A 19,063-nucleotide genomic window follows, 5' to 3' on the forward strand; every position below is an offset into this window, starting at 1 on the left:
CCTTCCCAGGCCTCCCTAGCTAGTGGAAATTCCCATCTCTCAATCACACTCTGTTTTCCCTCCTCTATTTTTTTCATAGCACTTAAACATTTTCCAAAAATGTGTTAGTTATTTGTCTACCTTTTTGTGGCCGTCTTCCTCACTGGAATGTAAGCTCCATGAGAATGAGGATTTGTCTTATTCACTGCTGTGTCCCTAGCACATGGCACATGGTTTATACTGTCAATAAATGTGAGTGAATTTGAGTAGTCTTCTTTTCACACAGGAAGTCATCCCAGCCATGATTCTGAAGCTTTCTTCTGGGCTGGGTATGACCAGGCAGCAGAGAGGAGGTGAACAGCTTGGCCTTCCCTTCCCAAACTTAATACCTGTGCTCCCATTGGGGATGCCTTTTTTCCCCAGCACAAAAGCCCCCCAAATACCATCCATCTTGTGTGCTTCCGCCTTCTTCTGGCACGTTTTCACACAGTGGCCAAAATGAGAAGTAGGGGTTTGAGTGCCAGAGGACCTGGGGGAAAAAAGAGCACAAAACGCTGGAAGACCTGGTTCTTACCTCTAAGAGGTTGTTACTGAGTTGAGGCAACAGAACACTCAGAGAAAACAGCTTGGAATACTTGCTACTCACTGAGACCCCCTTGCAGGTTGGTACCCCCACTGCAAGAGTGTGTGGGTAGAGAAGGAAGGCCTGTGTCTTGGGGTTGTCTACTGCTGGTTACATACCATTTCTGGAGGCATCTACAGGTGAGTTATGAATTCCCAGGTGAGTTCATTTTGGCTCCTTTCTGAGGTTGCCCCATACTCTAGGAACTTGTTGTGAGCAAAAAGTGTTACTTACAAGCAAAAAGTATGTGAGAGCATTCCTAGGAATGGTGAGAGATGGCCTTCTTTGCTCATCTCTCGGACCCTGTGGGAGGTTGTGGAGAGACTGGTGAAAGGCACAGGGACTGTGGATTCCAGCAAACCCTGGCTCCCCCACTTCCCTGACTGTATGGCCCTGGGTACTGGAGTGTTGTGAGAAGATTATGTAGAGAATGTGTTTTGCCTTATGTCTGGTATACTCGAATAAGTGCTAGCTGGGGTTATTTCAGCCAGGTATTTGGAAAGCCACTTGTGCCTCAGTTTCCTGATCTGTAAAATAGGGATGGCCACCTGCCCATCCTCTCTGCCGCCACTATTGTGAGGGCAGAAGGGTTAATTATCTTTCAGCCTCGAGGGCCTGGGGTGGGGGAGGTGCTGCATAAACAGAGCATTGTTGTGCTGGTGAATGATCTGGCTTTGTTCTGGAGTCTTCAGTATGTGACTTCCTGCAGTTAGTATCCCCTGTGCTTAATTACTGGAGGTTTGTGCAGGTCCTCAGCCCTGTGGCCCTCACCTCCCAGGGCTGTGGCCTGGGTCTTTACCAGCGGGGACCTGCAGAATTGTGTCGGGAAGTTGCATTTCCTGGGCTAGGGCCCCCCAGCAATCAGGAATGAGAGAAATGCAGAAAGTATGACCCACACGCGGAACTGGTTCTGAATAGAACGTTTATTGACGAAGTTTTGCAGGAGGCGGCGGGCGCTTTAATTCCCGAGGCTGTTGGTGGCAGCTCACTGCTCACCCCAAGCCTGTTAACTGCTGGGCTGCCAGTGCTGGGGACAATGCGGCTGCCCGGCCCCTTGCCACCCTCGTGGTGCCCGGATGGGAGCCCTCCTGAGGAAAGCGGTAGGTACCCGGCTGGGGCCAGGCCAGGGGATAGGAATGGGGTGGGATGGGGACTCTTTCAACTCCGGGCCTCTAAGCCTTGCCTGACTTCCCCCAGGAAACCCAGCCAATCACAGGCGTTGGGGTAAAAGGCAGGTTTTTCCCTGTGGGTTAGACACTGAGGACCATAAAGGGAGCAGGTGTAGGTGAACCGCTTTTCTTAGTGAACTGTCATGTGGCTGGGTGACAGCAAGACAGTCCTTTTGGTTCTGCCGGGGGCTTCAGGGGGGCTTCTCGTCTTGAACATTTGGAGTTGGGTGGTTAGAGAAGGTCATGTAGGACCCTACACACACACACATACACACACACACACACACACACACAGACACACACACACACACACACAAAAGCAGTTAATTTCCCACTTCTTCCTGATGTTTCCTTTTCCCAGAATCCACAGAGGGTGGTTGTTTTGGATCAAACCAAGCGGCAGCTGGTAGAGCAGTTGAAAGGAGGTTATTCCCCTGCCCTGTCTCCTCCCCAGTGGGCAGCAGACCCCGATCCTGACCCTGGTACCCACCATTTCATAGCTCTGAGCAGCAGGTGCGTGGAGGTCGGGGCAGATCGATCCCAAATCAAGGCCTCACTTTTCCAGGAGCAGAGGCTGCTTCCCGGGCCGTGTCTCTACACGTGTGCACCCCAGAGTTGGGATTGGGTAATACTGCCCCACCGGTCTGAATTCTGGTCCATGTATCCTCCCAGCTGAGGCAGGAAGGTGCCCCTCCTCTACCCAGGAACTGGTTGGATGAGTTTCTTAGGCCTCTCTGGTGAGGTCCTTTAGAAGGGGAAGTGGGGAACACAGGGGAATGGGGGAAGGAGTTATGGGTGGAGAGGAGCCCCCTGGGCTCTGTAGGATAGGGGAAGTGTGTGAGGCCCTGCTGGCTGAAGGGCTGGCCGCCTTTGGGAATTTGCGTGTGTGTGCGTGCGTGTGCGTGTGTGTGTGTGTAAGAGTCCATAAGGTCTGCTTTGGAAAATCCACTTTCCTAACTTCTCTGGGTCAGGCACCAAGCCCAAGGTCAGAGCCCAGGGCAAAGAAAGGGGGTGTGTTGGAGCTCTTCTCTTGCTGTATCACCTTCGAAGAAGAAGCAAGGCCTGAGGGAGGGGGAAGGCCGGGTTGTCTACAGAACTTTCTGGGTCTGGACGCTCATGCTTGGAATTGGGAGGGGAGTTGTGTTTTAGGGAATTGCCCTGGCAGCCTTGCCTCCAAGCCACCATTCTGATGTGCTTGGGAAGGGAAAGTGAGAATTGGGGGAAGGAAAAAACCCGTGGGTAGTAAGATGCACACAAACTCCTCCCCAAGCCCAGTTGAGAGCTGCTAGCCTGAAATCCCACTGAGAGATTTCTTCCATTTAAGAACTGACATCTCAGTTTTCTAGAGTAGGTGTTCTCTTCCTGCTCCTACAGCAGTTAATTTAAATGTAGCTTCGTCTCTTCACGTATATATTGGGTCTCATTTCTTCCCACTTTACAAGGGTTGGAACGGGTCTCATTCTTCTTTTAGCCAATGTTCCCTCAATCTCTTGCTCCTCCTTGAAGCTGTCTCTGAACAGTCAGCACCTTCCTGGCTTCTGCATTCTTCTCGAACACTCCTTGGCTCTGGGACACCTACAGCCACAGCCCATATCATGGTTTGGACCTTTTTAGGGCACATTCTTACACCTCGTCTCATGGAGCCCCATTTCCACGTGTCTTGGTAGTTGTTCTTCCAGACCTGGCTTGGATCTGTCCTTTCCCACAAAGCCACGTGGATTCCTTCCATCTGTCCTTGGGCTGCCTTGCAGCCTAGCCTCTTGTTGCCAGATGCCTGGGGTGTGAGGGTGGTCTGGGTCCTCTCAGGACTCAGCTGCTCTCTTGGCAGCAAATGCACTCAGATCTCTTCACCTGGCAGAAGCTTACTCATCATTTATGACTCCGCTACGATGTCACCTCCTCCTAGAAAGCTTCCTGGTCCCCCAAGTAGCACTAGCTACTCCTTCTTCTGTTAGCACAGTTATTTATTCATGCTTTTGTACTAGGACTCAAGGCATTGTTTTGTGAATACTCTGTTTATGTGGCCATTTTTCCTTCTGAAGTTCAAGTTCTTCAAAGACAGGGACAATGTATTTTTCATGTCATATCTCCAGGGCCTTGCATTCATGTTCAGGAGTGTTGAATGAGTTCCCAAACTGGAGACAGTCTTGAACTCCCATACTGCTCACAACTGGATTCTCTCCCTCCTTTTCTTACAGATGCCTTGTCTTGTTTTGCGTTGTCTTGTTTTGCCTTATAGCATATAAACTCTGAAAAGTGGGGTCTGTGTGTGACTTGTCCTAACTGCAGGGCTGCCATGTGTCTTTGTGCACAGTAGGTGCTTGGTAAACAGTTTAGGTCGGAACATTACTAGGGTTATCTTCAAATCAGAGAGAGATTGAGTCACAAAGAGCCTGCTGACTTGCTCCTGATCATGCAGTGGCTAGGCAGAGCTAGGGTAGTTTGGAGGAATGCTGTCTGTAGTCCCCAGGCTCTTTCATACACATTCTTCTGCTTTTCCTTTTTTTGATATTCCTCGTGACTTAGGAATGGGTCTGCACTGGAGCCCTTCCCAGTACCTTGCTGTTTTGTCTTACGCCCTGGCCCTCCCAGATGTCTACCCTGCAGATGGGTTTAAAACCCAGGCACCAGTGTCAAGGATGGTTTTTGTTAATCACTTATTTGTGCTTTTGCTCTCTGAAGTTGCCTTAACTTCTGCTCTTGCTCAGGCCTGCGGTGCCCCCTGGCCCTGTTCCTCTCCAGCTCCCGGTAGTACATGCCGTCTCTCTGTGTGGATCCCTGAGGAATGCGCCCTGTCTGCTATAGCGGCGGGATTTGGACTCACTTAATACTTCATTTCTTGGCTTGACCTCCTGTTGGGTATGGGTGTCAGGCTACTTTTCCTTTCCAGCTGAACTGCTGTGTGTCTGCCCTTAGAAGATCATGGTCTGTATTGATGTTGAGATCATAGAAGATGGATAAACACATGGGTGGTGGGGGAAGGTTAGGTCCTGGTTCACCAAGTTTAACTTGTATCATTATTATTAATTTGAGATGTGGGTCAAACATTGTAGGTACAAGGCAGGAAAATCTCATTGTCCTGATACTTGCAGAACAAAGTGATTTATCCGTTATCATCATCACTACCACCACTACCGTTCTCAGTGGGCTTACTGTGTGTCAGATGTACGGGTTACTTACTTGTATCATCTCAATCCTGGAGACAACCCAGTCCAATTGGCACTATTACTGTGCCTATTTTCCTGATGAGGAACTTGAAGCTTGGTGAGGTGAAGTGACTTGCCCAAGGCCACATACATCCAGGAAAAGTGGAGGGCCTGGAATTCAGACAGGGTCTGCCTGACTCCAGAGCCAGTGGATGAGTTTACCGCATTTGACCTCTGTGGGCACCACTGCATCTGTGCCTATTCTCTTTTCTGCTGAGAAAGCAGAGGGACCCAATGGGGCCCCTCCACACCCACTCGGTTCCCAGTGAGATTCTCCAGTGCCTTTGAACCTGAGGCAGTAGTAAAATACAGCTTCCTCCTACCCGCCCACCCCACTGCAGCCTAGAGGCCTCGAAACAAGCAGCCCCTGAAATGGGGATGAGGCCAGAAAGATGGCGAATTTGCAGGGCTGGGTTCTTGAACTTTGCTGGTGAGTAGCAGCGGTTCTGTGAGCCTTTTTGACCTCAAGATGAGAGAGGTGGGGCCTCTGGGAACTTTGGACCTGTCTGTGATTTCCAGGGGGTAATTTCTAGTAACACCTTTTAGGGTTTTCTTTGGCTGTTCCATTTTTGGGGCACATTGCATAGTGACAAGTTGTGCTGGCAGCCAAGTGACCTCTACCCTGGCTGTGAACAAGAGCAATTTATAATAAACAATAATTTCCCCCATTTGGCTTTAGCAGATGTTTACATGAAACTTCCTGAGACATTTGCAGGGAGACCAGGTTGTCATAGCCCCTTTTCTAAACTTGGCCACTTTCCCCTTCCTCTCAGTCTCTTGTGGCTGGTCACCTAGTATGTAGCCCAGCGGGACAGCTGTGCCATGCTGTAGCTCCCTGTCTGGGGCCAAGTAGGATGGGACTACCAGAGTGAATGAGCAGTCACCAATCCTGGTGCTTCTTGGTTGATCGGAAACTTGCTGGCAGTGACTAATGTGGAGACTCATTAGACTAGGAGGAACTGGCTTTGGTCTTAACCTCACCCACTGTTTACCTTTCTCTTGACTGTGTGAGTGGTGAGCTCATCCAGGCACCATCTCACAGTTCTTCCAGCAGGCATTTATTGAACACCTGATGTGCCTTGCTCTCTGGGGCCGAAGGGAAGGTATGGGAAAGAAGGCCCAGCCCCCTGGGTTTTACTGTATCGGCCAGAAGAGATGCATGTACATATCAAGCCCCAAGACCAATGCTTTAAGTGATACTCAGGGTGTTTCAAGTTCAGAGGAGTACATTACTTCCTTATTGCCACTGTAACAAATTCTGCAATCTTAGTGGCTTAAATCAACACACATTTGTTGTCTTAAAGTTCTGGAGATGAGAAGTCAGACTGGGTTTGCATGGCCGGGTTCCTTCTGCAGGATCCAGGGCAGAATTTGTTTCCTTGCCCTTCCTAGCTTCCCAGGCTGCCCGTATCCTTGGCTTGTGGCCCCTTCCTCCACCTTCAAAGCCAGCAGTGTAGCATCTTCCAGTCTCCTTCTCTCTGTCCCTCTGCTTTTATTGTGAAACTTCTGTGTGACCCTGACTCCTGCCAAATTCCCCTTATGAAGACCCTTATGTTCCCATCAGACCCACCTGGTCAATCCAGGATAATCTCCCATCTTAAGACCCTTGATTTGATCACATCTGCCTTCTATGTCCCTTTTGCCATATAAGGTGGCATTCATAGGTTGAGGGTCAGGCTGTAGATATCCTTGGGCGGGGGCGTGATTCAGCTTACAGTAGTGTGTCTGTTGGGAAATGGTTGAGGAGGCCTTTCTGAAGGAGGTGATTGCTAAATGTGTATAGGCAGAGGATCTGGGGACACATTCCACGTTTGAGAGACAACATGGGCACATGCTGGGGAGGTGGGGGCAGGGGGTATGGATGAACAGCCCTCCCTCTGAGCAAGGTGCCCGGCTTTCCTTTCCTTCCAAGGCCAGGCCGAGGGAACTTTCTGGACTTCAGTTGCAGGCCTAGACTTTCTCCTGGAGTCCATGTGGGAGGGCCTCCCTGGCACCACACAGTCCTTTTCCTTCCTGGCAGCTGTGGTCCTGCTGCAGGGACCCAGCCAGACTGCATGGGCCCTGCTGCTCTTAGGTGGTGGGAAAATGCATTCCCGAGGGAAAATGAATTTGAGCCAGCTGGGCTGGGTTTGGGTGGCCCAGAAACCTTGGTCACACTGTTGGCACAGCCTCTGCAGGCAGTCACGTTGCTCACATGCACACAAAGTCACTCCCCGGGGAGCCTTCTCTCGAGCTTTATTAGGGTGCTCAGGGCTGCTGAATCTCCAGGAGGGAAGGGAGGGGTCAGAGTGAGGAAGCTGCTGGGAAAAGGGGCAAGGGTCCCCTAGGGGGAGGTCCTCCTCTCCCCCAGGAGAGCCCCCAGGGTGCGGGGAGCAATGGGAACAGACAGGCAAGAGCTGGGCCTCTGGGGACAGTTTGGGAGCAGGGTGGCCCAGAGTGGTGCCGAGCTGCGGGTAAGAGCACAGCTGAGGGATTTCACCATCTTAGTTGAGATCGTAATTGAGAGAGTTCTCTCTCTGGAAGTTCACATTGCTTCCACACTGTTTTTTCTGGAAAAGTTCTAGCTTTTCTCCATTGCTTCCTTCTGGCACCCTTTTTGAAGAGATTCCGAAAGTGCTGCCGTCGTGGGGATTGTTTTGGGGAAGGACAAAAGCTGCTGGGCCACCCTGGCTTTGAGAGCCCTTGGAATGTTTAGCAGATGATGTAGTTGAGGGATGAAGGCCACACAGGAGGGCTGCGCCATCACCGTCCCTGAGTGAGGACTTCCTTTTTTTGTTTTTGAGATAGAGTTTCACTCTTGTTGCCTAGGCTGGAGTGCAGTGGTGCGATCTCGGCTCCCTGCAACCTCCCGGGTTCGAGCAATTCTCCAGCCTCAGCCTCCCGAGTAGCTGGGATTATCGCTGCATGCCACCACACCCGGCTAAGTTTTGTATTTTTAGTAGAGATGGGATTTCCTCATATTGGTCAGGCTGCTCTCGAACTCCTGCCCAAAGATGATCTGCCCCCCTCGGCCTCCCAAAGTGTTGGGATTACAGGCGTGAGCCATTGCGCCTGGCCACGAGGACTTTACCTGTGTGCAGGTGTCGTGTGGATTCCTCCCGGACTGGGGCCTTTGGAGCAGCTGCCCCTGGGGACCCCCCTCGCTCCTTTTCTGCCTGGCTCCAAAGCAGCTGTGGTGCGGTGTGGCTTCTGATTCTTGAGTGTGGGGTGAAGGACGGTGGACGAAACGATGACATCAGCCTCTCTGAACCAGAATGTTTTCTGTGGAGTCTCTCGTGTGCCCACCAGAGGGTTCACCCCCAAGTGTCCTCTTCCCCTCTCCTGCCTTGTCCTCAGCTCACTGACCTGGGAGGGAGAGCCAGTGGGAGTGGGCTGACTCCTGGGCATTCCCCAGGACCAGAGACACAGAGTTCCAGAAGGCTCCCTGTGACCCTGTGGGATGGGGGAGGAGCAGGGTCCCATTGCCTCAGTGACAGGAGGCCTGAGGACAGAACACTGAGGCTGTTGCGGGTTAGGAGGGTGCGCCTTTTTTCTCCTTGTTCGGTCAGAATGGGGCATGGTGCTGAGGCGTAGTGGGGAGGGGAAGGATGTGGCTTCAGTCTACTGTGCTGGGAATCCAGGGGCCTGCTGCAGCCTGCTTGCCTCTGCACCTGCAATATTCAGGGACGCTCCTTCAGAGGACAGGTGTGGGTGGAGGAAGGGTGTGGTTTAGGCTTAAATTTAAAGAAAAAAAAGAAACCTCTCTCTCTCCCCCTCGATCCTTAAAGGTGTATGTCTGGGCTGCTTCTTAGCCCCATCAAAAAGAAAGCTTGGCTGGGTATGGTGGCTCATACCTGTTAATCCCAGCACTTTAGGAGGCTGAGGCAGGAGGATCGCTTGAGGTCAAGGCTGCAATGAGCTGTGATTGCACCACTGCACTCCAGCCTGGGTGACAGAGGGAGACCCTGTTTCAAAAGAAGAGAAAAGTCTTTGGGGACCTGATCAAAGAAGGCTTCACAAGTATAGGACTTGAGAGAGTTTTCAGTTTTCATTTTTTTCTTTTTTTTTTGAGATGGAGTCTTGTGCTGTCACCCAGGCTGGAGTAGAATGGTATGATCTCAGCTCACTGAAACATCTGCCTTCCAGGTTCAAGCGATTTTTCTGCCTTAGCCCCCTAAGTAGCTGGGATTACAGGTGCCTGCCACTATGCCTGGCTAATTTTTGTATTTTTGTTAGAGACGGGATTTCACCATGTTGGCCTGGCCAGTCTCGAACTCCTGACCGAAGGTGATCCGCCCACCTCGGCCTCCCAAAGTGCTGGGATTACAGGCGTGAGCCACCATGCCCGGCTGAGAAAGCGAGTTTTCTAGAAGACTGATTCACTGATTGATGACTGACTGGATTGATTCATGTTGCAGGATGGAAGAGGTCACGGCTGGGGCATACTTAGGATAACTGGATGTGGTATGTGGTAGGACGGGGTAGGTGTGGGTACCTGGTTTGAGGGTTTGGCTGCTGTCTGCCTCATCACCTCCTTCTCTGGCCTCCTACTTCCCTAGCAGACAGGGTCTTCTAGGATGTGTTTGAAGACCTGAGTTCTCATCCTGGCTTGGGGGAATCTTATTGTATGGAGTGATGCTCTTCAGGTAGGAAGGAAAGGCTGGCTCCCACCCAGGGAGGCACTTTAGCTGTCTCTGTGGGAGTCTGAGCTACACACACATAATGGTTCCAATCCGGTCTCTTAGGGCCAGAATGCACTCCAGCTAAGTGTGATGCACTCAGAATGCACTCCAATTGAATGCGATGCCTCTTATCCGTCACCATCAAACGGTGCCTCCTGACAGTCTGTACTGGTGTCCTGCTTTGTACTCAGTGCCTCATTTGTTCTTCAGCCCTCCCTTTCTTGGGCTCTTGGTTCCTTTCCAGCAAGTCCTCCTGCCCAGGATCGTGGGTTTCCTGGTCACTACAGGGCTTCTCTCATCATCCAAGAAATTTATAGTCCAATCCTGGTGACCTTAAGCTTTCTTCCTTTTCCTTTCTGCTTACCCATGACCTACGATCCTTTGACTGGGGATCTGTATTTTACCATGTTGTTCCAGCCAGAGAGTGAACTGCCAAAGGTCACATAGTAGCAGGTCCAAAAACTGCCCTAAGGAATTTTGACTAAGTCCTTCCGAGTGTCGTGTCATAAGCCCCAATCCTTCAGGTCTTCATATGTCCCCTGCAGCTTATGCTGAAGCAAAGCCATGGCAGCCAGGGCTGTGACCAGTCCTTTGCTTGTGGCCCTGGCTGGTGTGTAGTCCGTTAGGGAGGCAGTGGGCAGGAGAGCATAAACTCTGGAGCTTCAGTGCCTGAGTTCAAGTCCAGGCCCTACCACTTACTACTTCTGTGGCCTCAGTGCCTGCATGTATAAAATGAGGGTAGTCATAGAACCCTCTGGAGTTGTTGCAAGGGGTTAGTCACTTTAATATGTACATAGCGCTTAGAGCATTTTAGCAGTTGGCTGTTATGCTTTGTTTTAGCCTTAGGAGGATTTGGGATACAGGTACTATTTTCAGAGTATGAGCTTAGTTTGCAGACAGGTAGCCTATGATCAATCAGAGAGAAAACTTCTCCAAGTAGAAAAGCCCTATTAGTTTCTGGGTTTGAAGTGTGCTTATGTTGCTATCCTCTTGTAGTGGAGTCCCCAAAGAGGGACCCTCAGAAGGTCCCTTTTGGAGACAGATCTCCCGAACTGTGTGTGTGTTGGGGTAGGGGTGGGACTGTGAGTAATCTTTTGCTTAAGGCTGTGAACTGGCTGGCTGTGAAATCCATTGGGAGTGGGGCTGTTTCCATTTAGCTTCCCCAGAGTAGCTGACTGATCCCAGATGTGACCTGGGAAAGGTCTTAGGCCGTAAATCCCTGCCCCTTTGTTCCCTGCTGGGATGGTGGTGGGTGGGTTGGTGGGGTGCCTGACTGCACTGTGCTTCGAAGGACATCAGCATGCCACAGGGCTGGGGGTTAAGGGCTGGGGCGGAGCTTGGGTTTTTGTCTGTCAGTGCTGGAATGACATGGTGTTGCCCTGCCTGCTGGTTCTGTAAAAGGCATAGCTGAGGAATTGTAAAGGCCCTTTTGAGGAGGGAGGAAAAAGCAGCAGCCCTACAATTCCCAAGGGGCTCTCCTCTGAGCCGCTCAAAGAGCTTTACCAAAATGATGCTGCTAATTAGCTCTCCTGGCATTGCACTGCACCATGGAGGGGAGCACTGGGCTGCCACTGAGTCCCCATCTGCAAGTAGAGAGGCTCAGACAGAGCACCTTGGAGGTGACCCCCTCCAGTGAGACCCAGTGACAAAGTGCTGTGCTCCAGAGCGCCCCGGCCTGGTTAGCGGCGGGTGGTAAGTAGGTCTTGAGGCACTTGATCTGTACCTCAGTAAAAGCATCAATTTGTTCACCATTGTTGTTCATTTGTTAAATTGGCCCTTAAGACCCCTGCTCTTTAGTAACTAATGGTGTATGGCAGAGGATCTCAAACTAGTCACACTTTGTCAGGCGAGTGCTACAATAGGAGAAACCTGGAAGGTAGTAAGAGAACACAGAAAGAGTTCCCTAGATTTGGGGGATATTGGAAGGTTCCTGGAGGGGGCGGTTTCTAATCGGAGACCTAAAGATTGGATGTAAATTACATAGGTTGGGGAATGGTACCGTATGGAGTGGATGGAGAAGAGAGAACGCTGAAGCAGAGAAAACATTTGCAAAGGCCTGAGACCCAGGGGTGTTGGTTTACGGGTTGAGGCAGAGGCACAGAAAACCACGGGCCAGTGCCAAGGGTTCCCAGAGTAACGGCAGCTTCTAGATTCTTCTCCTTGTAGCTCAAGCCTCTGCCCTTTGGTCATGTCTGTGGTCTAGTCACTTCTGAGCCCTAGAGCCAGGGGTAGAAGACCTGGGTCAGTAGGGGTGAGAGGGATGCCCAGGAACTTACTGTTTTCCTGTGAAATAGCAATGAAATGTGTACTCTGGAAAGTGGCATTGGTGAGCTCTATGGCGTGGGCATGGGTGTTGCATGGGTGTCCCTGTCCTTCCCGAAGGCTACAGCCTGAAGTAGTCTGCCCACTCCACCCTTCCTTCCCCCGGCTGCTCCAGGTGGGCCTGCCTGTGAGCCACACCATCTGCTTAGGGAATAAAGTCCACCTGAGGCTGTGTTTGCCTCACCTGGGTGCAGTTTACTGCTTTCTCTGCTGCCCCCACCCAGCTGTGCCAAGGGGAGCTTACAGAGACTCACTGATGGCTCAGCCCTGGGGAATTTCCTGGGGCCTGGATGAGTCAGAGGCAGCCTGTACCAGGTGCTGGGGTGGGGCTGCGGAGTGGGGGGATAATGCTGGCTCAGCCAGTCAGTATCCAGAAAGTTTCAGGTTCGTGGTGAAGCCACCGGTGCCCCTGAGGTTTTGCAGTCCTAGGAGAATATTATCCCTGGTATGTGTCTTAACACTGTAAGAAGCAGATCTTTGCCCATCCCTGTACAGTGACCTCAGCACACGCTACATACAGGTGGGCACTTGGGAAGTTCCTCTTGACAATTGCCATTATCATCACTATATTCATGGCGTGTGGAGCACGTACCCTGTGCCAGGCATCATGCTCAGAGCTTTACGAACAGCAGGTGGCGTCATCCAGGAGGACAAGCCATGGGGTAGGCTGTATCTATCCTCATTTTACAGGTGAGGAGCTGAGGCTCTGAGGCACTAAGTACTGTGCCTCAGCAGTGGAGCTGGGCTATGAATTCCTCAGAGGGTACCTGGACCACTGTGCTGGCAGGTGGACTTGGGCACCCTCATCAATGCTCATAGAGTCGGAGAGCAGGGCCCTTCTTGGGATTCAGTTTTGTTTTGTTAATTGTGTTAAATGTAAACACACATAACATAAAATTGACCATCTTCACCATTTTAAGTGTACAGTTCATTGATATCATTGTGCAACCGTCATCACCATCTATCCACAGAACCTTTTCATCTTCTAAAACTGAACTCTGGACCCACTAAACAATACCTTCCCACCCTGCTTGCCGTCACCCCTGGCAGCTGTCCCTCTGTTCTGTTTCTGTGGGCATTCAAAGGTTGACCCTTCATCTGTCTGTCTTGCTGCAGAATCTCCCTGGGGTGCCCTCCCCAGGCAGCAATGCCAGGATGCCCGTGTCCACCTCCCTCCACCAGGATGGCAGCCAGGAGCGGCCGGTGAGCCTGACCTCTACCACCTCCTCGTCGGGCTCCTCCCGTGACAGTCGCAGTGCCATGGAGGAGCCCAGCGGCTCTGAGGCTCCTGCTGAGAATGGGGCAGGCTCCCCAAGAGACCGGCATCTCCCCAATAGCAACAACAACTCCAGCAGCTGGTTGAACGTGAAGGGGCCCCTCTCCCCATTCAACAGCCGGGCGGCGGCAGGGTCTGCGCACCACAAGCTCAGCTACCTGGGCCGAGTGGTGCGGGAGATCGTGGAGACGGAGCGCATGTATGTGCAGGACCTGCGCAGCATCGTGGAGGTGCGTGCCGGGGACCCTGTGGCACAGCATTCTAGCGGAAGCCTGTTTCACCCTGGGAGAGAAGCTCTCGAAAGACCCGCTTCCCATAAAGTAGTTGGAGGACTCGGGTCTCCCACCCTCGCTGACTGCATGGTGAAAACTGTTGACCCCTCAGGCTTCCTTAGGACCTTGGGCCGGATCAGTAGCTTGGGCTGGCAGGAGTGAGCATCATTGACAGGGAGGATGGGTCCCCAGCCTGCCTGGGAAGATGGCTCTAGAAAGCCTGTGCCACAGAGACCAAATGCAGTGAAGACATGGGCTCTGGGCCTGGCCCCATGCATCCCCTGCCCTATTGTTGCCTGGCTGTGTGGAGCCTCAGGTTCCTCCTCTGTAAGAGGAAGCCACACCTACCTTGCAGGGCTACTGTAGGTGAAGGACATGGAAGGGCAGCTGTGTGGCTGCCACTGAGGAGGCCCTCTGCTCCACTGGCTCGGGGTGTGGATTAGTTTCCTAGGGCTGCCTTAACAAATGACCGCACACTGAGTGGCTTAAAACAGCAAATGTATTCTCACTCAGTTCAGGAGGCCAGAAGTCCAAAATCAAGGCACTGGCCAAGTTGGCTCCCTCCAGAGCCTCTGAATGAGTAGTTCTGTGCCTGTCATCCAGCTTCCTGGGTCCTGGCAGTCTTTGAGATCATTGGCCTGGGGATGCGGCCCAGTACCTTCCCATCACCACCTTCTTTGTGTCTCTCTGTGTCCTCCCTCTCCTCTTATAAGGACAGCAGCCACTGGATTTCGGGCCTACCCTAAATCCTATCTGAAGTCATCTTGAAATCCTTAACTAATGGCATCCACAGAGACCTTATTTCCGAATAAAGTCACATTCGGGGTTCCAAGTGGACGTGAATTTTGGGGTGGACACTGTCTCACAGTAGGCAGTGTCTGTGAAGTGGTGTCCCAGCAGGGCCTAAACGAAGTGTGGCTAGGGAAGGTCGTGGGCAGGGTTGTGCTGGGGGCCAGGTTCTGAGCACCTCCCTCCACGCAGGACTACCTCTTGAAGATCATCGACACGCCCGGGCTGCTGAAGCCAGAACAGGTCAGCGCCCTCTTTGGGAACATAGAAAACATCTACGCACTGAACAGGTGTGTGAATGGGCCTGACACCATGTTCTGCCTGCGAGGCCCACCTCGGGGCCTAGGGAGGAAGCCTGGATGTCCCTGGACTCATGGGCCTGTGACATGTGGGCCTGGGGCCTGATCTCTGAGGACAGGGAAGGGTGGTCCATCTCTGTGCCCTGGGCTGATGTGCTTTCTCTCAAGGGCAGACAGGGAGGTAATTTGAGGGTATGTGCGTGTTGGGTCCAGCCTGGGCCGGCACCCCTCACGGGGCTGCTGGGCCCTTCCTTGCACACTGATTCTTTTCCCTGTGGGTGGCTTCTCTGTCCTTCTCATCTTCATTTTCCACTTGCACATCTCTTAATTTCTTATCCTCCTTCCCACTGACTCCAAGGGCTCCCTGGAGATGATCTGACCTATTAGTGGATTGCACAACCCAGGCAAGACAGATGTGAGAGGCCAAACAAGGCCTGGCCAGGGGCTGTGTCAGGGCAAAGGGCGTGGGTCTGCTGCCTGGGACCACAGACTCCCCAGGGAAAGTGCGCTGCTCTGGAGGGTCAGAGCTTGAGGGAACAGCGGTGCTAGGACAGGAAGAATCGTATCCCAGGCCACTTAAGATGGGCAGTAAGCTGGAGAAGTCTGGACGGGCAGGGTACAGGGAAGACTTAGACCAATGGTGAGGGTTTGGGAAAAGAGGAGGAGCACAGAGAGAGGAGGCAGGGAGCAGTGTTTCTAGGGGTGCCAGGACTCACCTGTCTCTCCCCATGTCCCACATCCTGGGCGCCCTGGCTCCTTTGCTAGTTCCCGTTCTCTCTCCTTCGCCCTTTAATCCTCTGCTTTTGTGTGTTTGACTCCTTCTGCCTGCAGAGGAGCTGTGTCCCCTCCTGAGGTGGGTACGAGGGTCCCCTCTTCCTCTCCCGCTTGCTGAGCCTGTAGGTCTCCCTGACTTCCTGCTTTGTGGCTGCTTTGTGCTGGATACTTTCTGTGGTTGCTGCCTGGGGCAGGGCTCCCTCTGAGGCTAGAAGCCCCAGCTCTTTAGCATAACAATAGGGCTGGCTGTCAGTCAGGGTTCGGGAGGTTGGGGAGGGGGCAGTGAGGGGCATTGTCCTCTGACTGCAGAGGGTACAGTGGCTGCTTTCCCCTCACCCAGCCAGCTCCTCAGAGACCTGGACAGCTGCAATTGTGACCCCGTGGCTGTGGCCAGCTGCTTTGTGGAAAGGGTAAGAAGGGCTGGGCCCTTGCCCCGTCCTACCTTGCTGAGAGCTCAGAGAGACAAGAACTCTGCCAGTGTAAGAGGAAATCTGAGTCCTGGGGATCCCTTTCCAGGGAAAGTGCTTGGTGCTGTGTCTTGAATGAGAAGGGTGTTCTGGGGGGAGCCAGGGCTGCTGGGTGGATGGGATGTCCTTGATAAATAGGTATAAAGATGGCTCTGTAGGCACTTAAGAACAGGGGACAGAGTATGCTCTGGGGGCCAGGGGCCTATCTAGTACCACCATCTTTACAGTCAAATGGGAATCTCCCTGAAATCACTATTTTTGATCTCTTCTTAGAGCCAAGAGTTTGATATCTACACCCAGTATTGCAACAATTACCCCAAGTGAGTAATTGGGGTGAGAGGGAAGGCAGAGCCATCTGGTGAGTCCAGAGCCCCCCACCTCCTCATCCAGGCCTTCTCCAGGTGGTGACTGGCCCTTCTCCCACTCTCAGCTCCGTGGCCGCCCTGACGGAATGCATGAGGGACAAGCAGCAGGCCAAGTTCTTTCGGGACCGGCAGGAGCTGCTGCAGCACTCACTGCCCTTGGGCTCCTACCTGCTGAAGCCGGTCCAGCGCATCCTCAAGTACCACCTGCTGCTGCAGGTAGCCCCTTGGTCCTCCCAGGCACCTGGGGCCTGGGGAGGGCAGGGCCTTCGAGTCAGGGGTACCTAAGCCTCTATCTTCTGCTCAGGAAATTGCCAAGCATTTTGATGAAGAAGAGGATGGCTTTGAGGTGGTGGAGGATGCCATTGACACCATGACCTGTGTGGCCTGGTACATCAACGACATGAAAAGGAGGCATGAGCATGCAGTCCGGCTCCAGGTGCTCGGGGGCTGGGAGGCTGGGGGAGGGGCAGGGCTGGGTGGGCCATGCTTCGGCTGGGAAGAAGGACTGTGGCCACCCTGCTGGGATGAGCTGGGTGGTGGCATTGGGGGAGCCTTTGTGGCAGGTTTTGCAGAGCCTCCGAAGGCCCCAGTGGCCTGACTGTAGGGGTTGGGGCCCCTCTGCTGCAGGAGATTCAGTCACTCCTCATCAACTGGAAGGGGCCCGACCTGACCACCTACGGGGAGCTTGTCCTGGAGGGCACGTTCCGCGTGCATCGCGTGCGCAATGAAAGGACCTTTTTCCTCTTTGACAAAACACTGCTTATCACCAAGAAGCGGGGCGATCACTTTGTCTACAAGGGCAACATCCCGGTAACCAGGCCCTGCCCTATCTCCGCCGTCTTCTCTCCTTCCCAAAGGATCTGGGCTCCCCTCCTTGTCTGCTTCTTGGGGCTCAGCACCACCCTTCTGAGATCACCCTCCCTGCTTCCCCAGGCTGTCAACCTTGTGCTTTACTGTCCTTTTCCTCTGCCCCTAGTGCTCCTCCCTGATGCTGATCGAAAGCACCAGAGACTCCCTGTGCTTCACTGTCACCCACTACAAGCACAGCAAGCAGCAGTACAGCATCCAGGTGAGGGGCCAGTGGGGCTCAGGGGCTAGGGAACAAGATGCCCAGGGGACATCTGTGTGGAACTCCTGGCTCCTCCGCCCACCTAGCTGCCCCAGGATCCCGGTAAGGCAGGGATCATTGCAGGCACTTCTTAGGGTCAAAGTGAAGAGTCAGGTTAACCTCAGAGTTCCCAGCATGGTCCCACTTTTTCTCCCTGGGCGGAAGCACTGTCCATGCTGGACAGCTTCAGGCCTGTAATGATAACCCCTGGGTCCCTTTCCCTTGGGTCCTCCCAGGCCAAGACGGTGGAGGAGAAACGGAACTGGACTCACCACATCAAGAGGCTCATCCTAGAGAACCACCATGCCACCATTCCCCAGAAGGTGAGTTCCCCCAGCTCTTGACAGTGGACAGGGAGAATGTGCTCCTCTGAGCCAGCTCTACAAGGTCCACTGGGGACTCACCTTCTGGATTTGGGCTCCACTGGACAGTGGATGTCAGTACAGCAGATGCCTCGGGCCTTGGTGCCGCACTGTGGGGTGTCCTCGTACAGCAACAGGGGAGGCTGGCACATAGTAAGGTAATAACCAGGTGCGTTTCCTTCTGTCAGGCCAAGGAAGCCATCTTGGAAATGGATTCCTATTGTAAGTGTGCTCTTTTCCGCCTGTTTTGTCCCTACTCATGGACATTGCTCGGTCAGGCTGCATCCTGGGGAAGCTTTACCTGATAATTTTATTCCAGGAGCAGGGAGGACGGGGGCCTCCTGTTAAGGGCTGGGGGGCGAACTATATGATTAAGGATGCTCTCCTGCTGAGCAGTGGGACTCTCAGTGCCTGAAGCTCCCAGCTAGAAGATGGAGGGAGCTCTGGAGGCTCCTGGCCCTGGAGCTGGGTGGGTGTAGAGGTCTGGCTGGGTATGGACAGGGTCTAGGGTAGGCCAAGGCCAACTGGAAACCAAAAGCTTGACTGTCTCTCTCCTGGATGCAGATCCCAATCGGTACCGCTATAGCCCAGAGCGGCTGAAGAAGGCTTGGTCCTCCCAGGATGAGGTGTCCACCCATGTGCGCCAGGGGCGCCGGCAGTCTGGTAAGAGAAGGACTGTGGAGGCAGGAGGCCTCTGCCTCACACCCTTTCCCAGGCTGGGGACCGTCTGCGGCAGTGTCCAGGGCTGTGTCTCTCACCTCTGCGGAAACCCTGGGAAAGGCTTGAGTGGGGCTGGACATACACCTGGGGCTCATCCTTTCCCTGTGCTGGTGCTACCCACACCACATGCCTCTGGGCCCTCGTTGCCTACCAGTTCTGGGCAGCCCAGCTGTTTCTTACTTTTTTCTTTCTTTCTTTTTTTTTTTTGGATGGACTCTTGCTCTGTCGCCCAGGCTGGAGTGCAGTGGCTCGATCTCAGCTCACTGCAACCTCTGCCTCCTGGGTTCAAGCAATTCTCCTGTCTCAGCTTCCCAAGTAGCTGGGACTACAAGGGTGTACCACCACACCCAGCTAATTTTTATATTTTTTAGTAGAGATGGGGTTTCAGTATATGTTCGCCAGGCTAGTTTCGAACTCCTGGCCTCAGGTGATCCACCCGTCTCGGCCTCCCAAAGTACTGGGATTATAGGTGTGAGCCACTGCGCCTATCCAGCCTACCTTTTTTAAGGCCCTAGGAATACTTGCTCACTTGGGTCTTGGCACCCCTTCTTAGCCCCCTGCCTCCTTTGCCTCTTGGGAATACCAACACCAAGTCATTCAGGAGTAACACTCGGACATCGCAGATGGCCCCAGCCCAGTCCTGGAACAACCCGAGCAGAAGCAGGACCCGGG

At 53.1% G+C, this 19,063-nt stretch overlaps 1 protein-coding gene across 1 annotated transcript in view; it reads left to right on the forward strand.

Annotated features, from left to right (window-relative positions):
• The first annotated feature begins 1,312 nt into the window (after positions 1-1,312).
• The window catches only part of PLEKHG3 (pleckstrin homology domain containing, family G (with RhoGef domain) member 3), a 29,297-nt gene continuing 11,546 nt past the window's right edge, over positions 1,313-19,063 (forward strand). Inside the window, exons 1-12 of the mRNA XM_011978330.1 lie at positions 1,313-1,701; positions 13,076-13,465; positions 14,489-14,586; positions 15,710-15,779; positions 16,110-16,156; positions 16,267-16,417; positions 16,506-16,637; positions 16,829-17,011; positions 17,178-17,270; positions 17,546-17,632; positions 17,860-17,893; positions 18,236-18,334. Coding sequence (XP_011833720.1) covers positions 1,678-1,701; positions 13,076-13,465; positions 14,489-14,586; positions 15,710-15,779; positions 16,110-16,156; positions 16,267-16,417; positions 16,506-16,637; positions 16,829-17,011; positions 17,178-17,270; positions 17,546-17,632; positions 17,860-17,893; positions 18,236-18,334 — 1,408 coding nt within the window. The 5' untranslated portion in view covers positions 1,313-1,677. The remainder of the gene's footprint in view (positions 1,702-13,075; positions 13,466-14,488; positions 14,587-15,709; positions 15,780-16,109; positions 16,157-16,266; positions 16,418-16,505; positions 16,638-16,828; positions 17,012-17,177; positions 17,271-17,545; positions 17,633-17,859; positions 17,894-18,235; positions 18,335-19,063) is intronic.

The sequence above is a fragment of the Mandrillus leucophaeus genome, unplaced genomic scaffold (genome assembly GCF_000951045.1).
Source record: "Mandrillus leucophaeus isolate KB7577 unplaced genomic scaffold, Mleu.le_1.0 Scaffold192, whole genome shotgun sequence".
In the NCBI taxonomy this organism is placed as follows: domain Eukaryota; kingdom Metazoa; phylum Chordata; class Mammalia; order Primates; family Cercopithecidae; genus Mandrillus; species Mandrillus leucophaeus.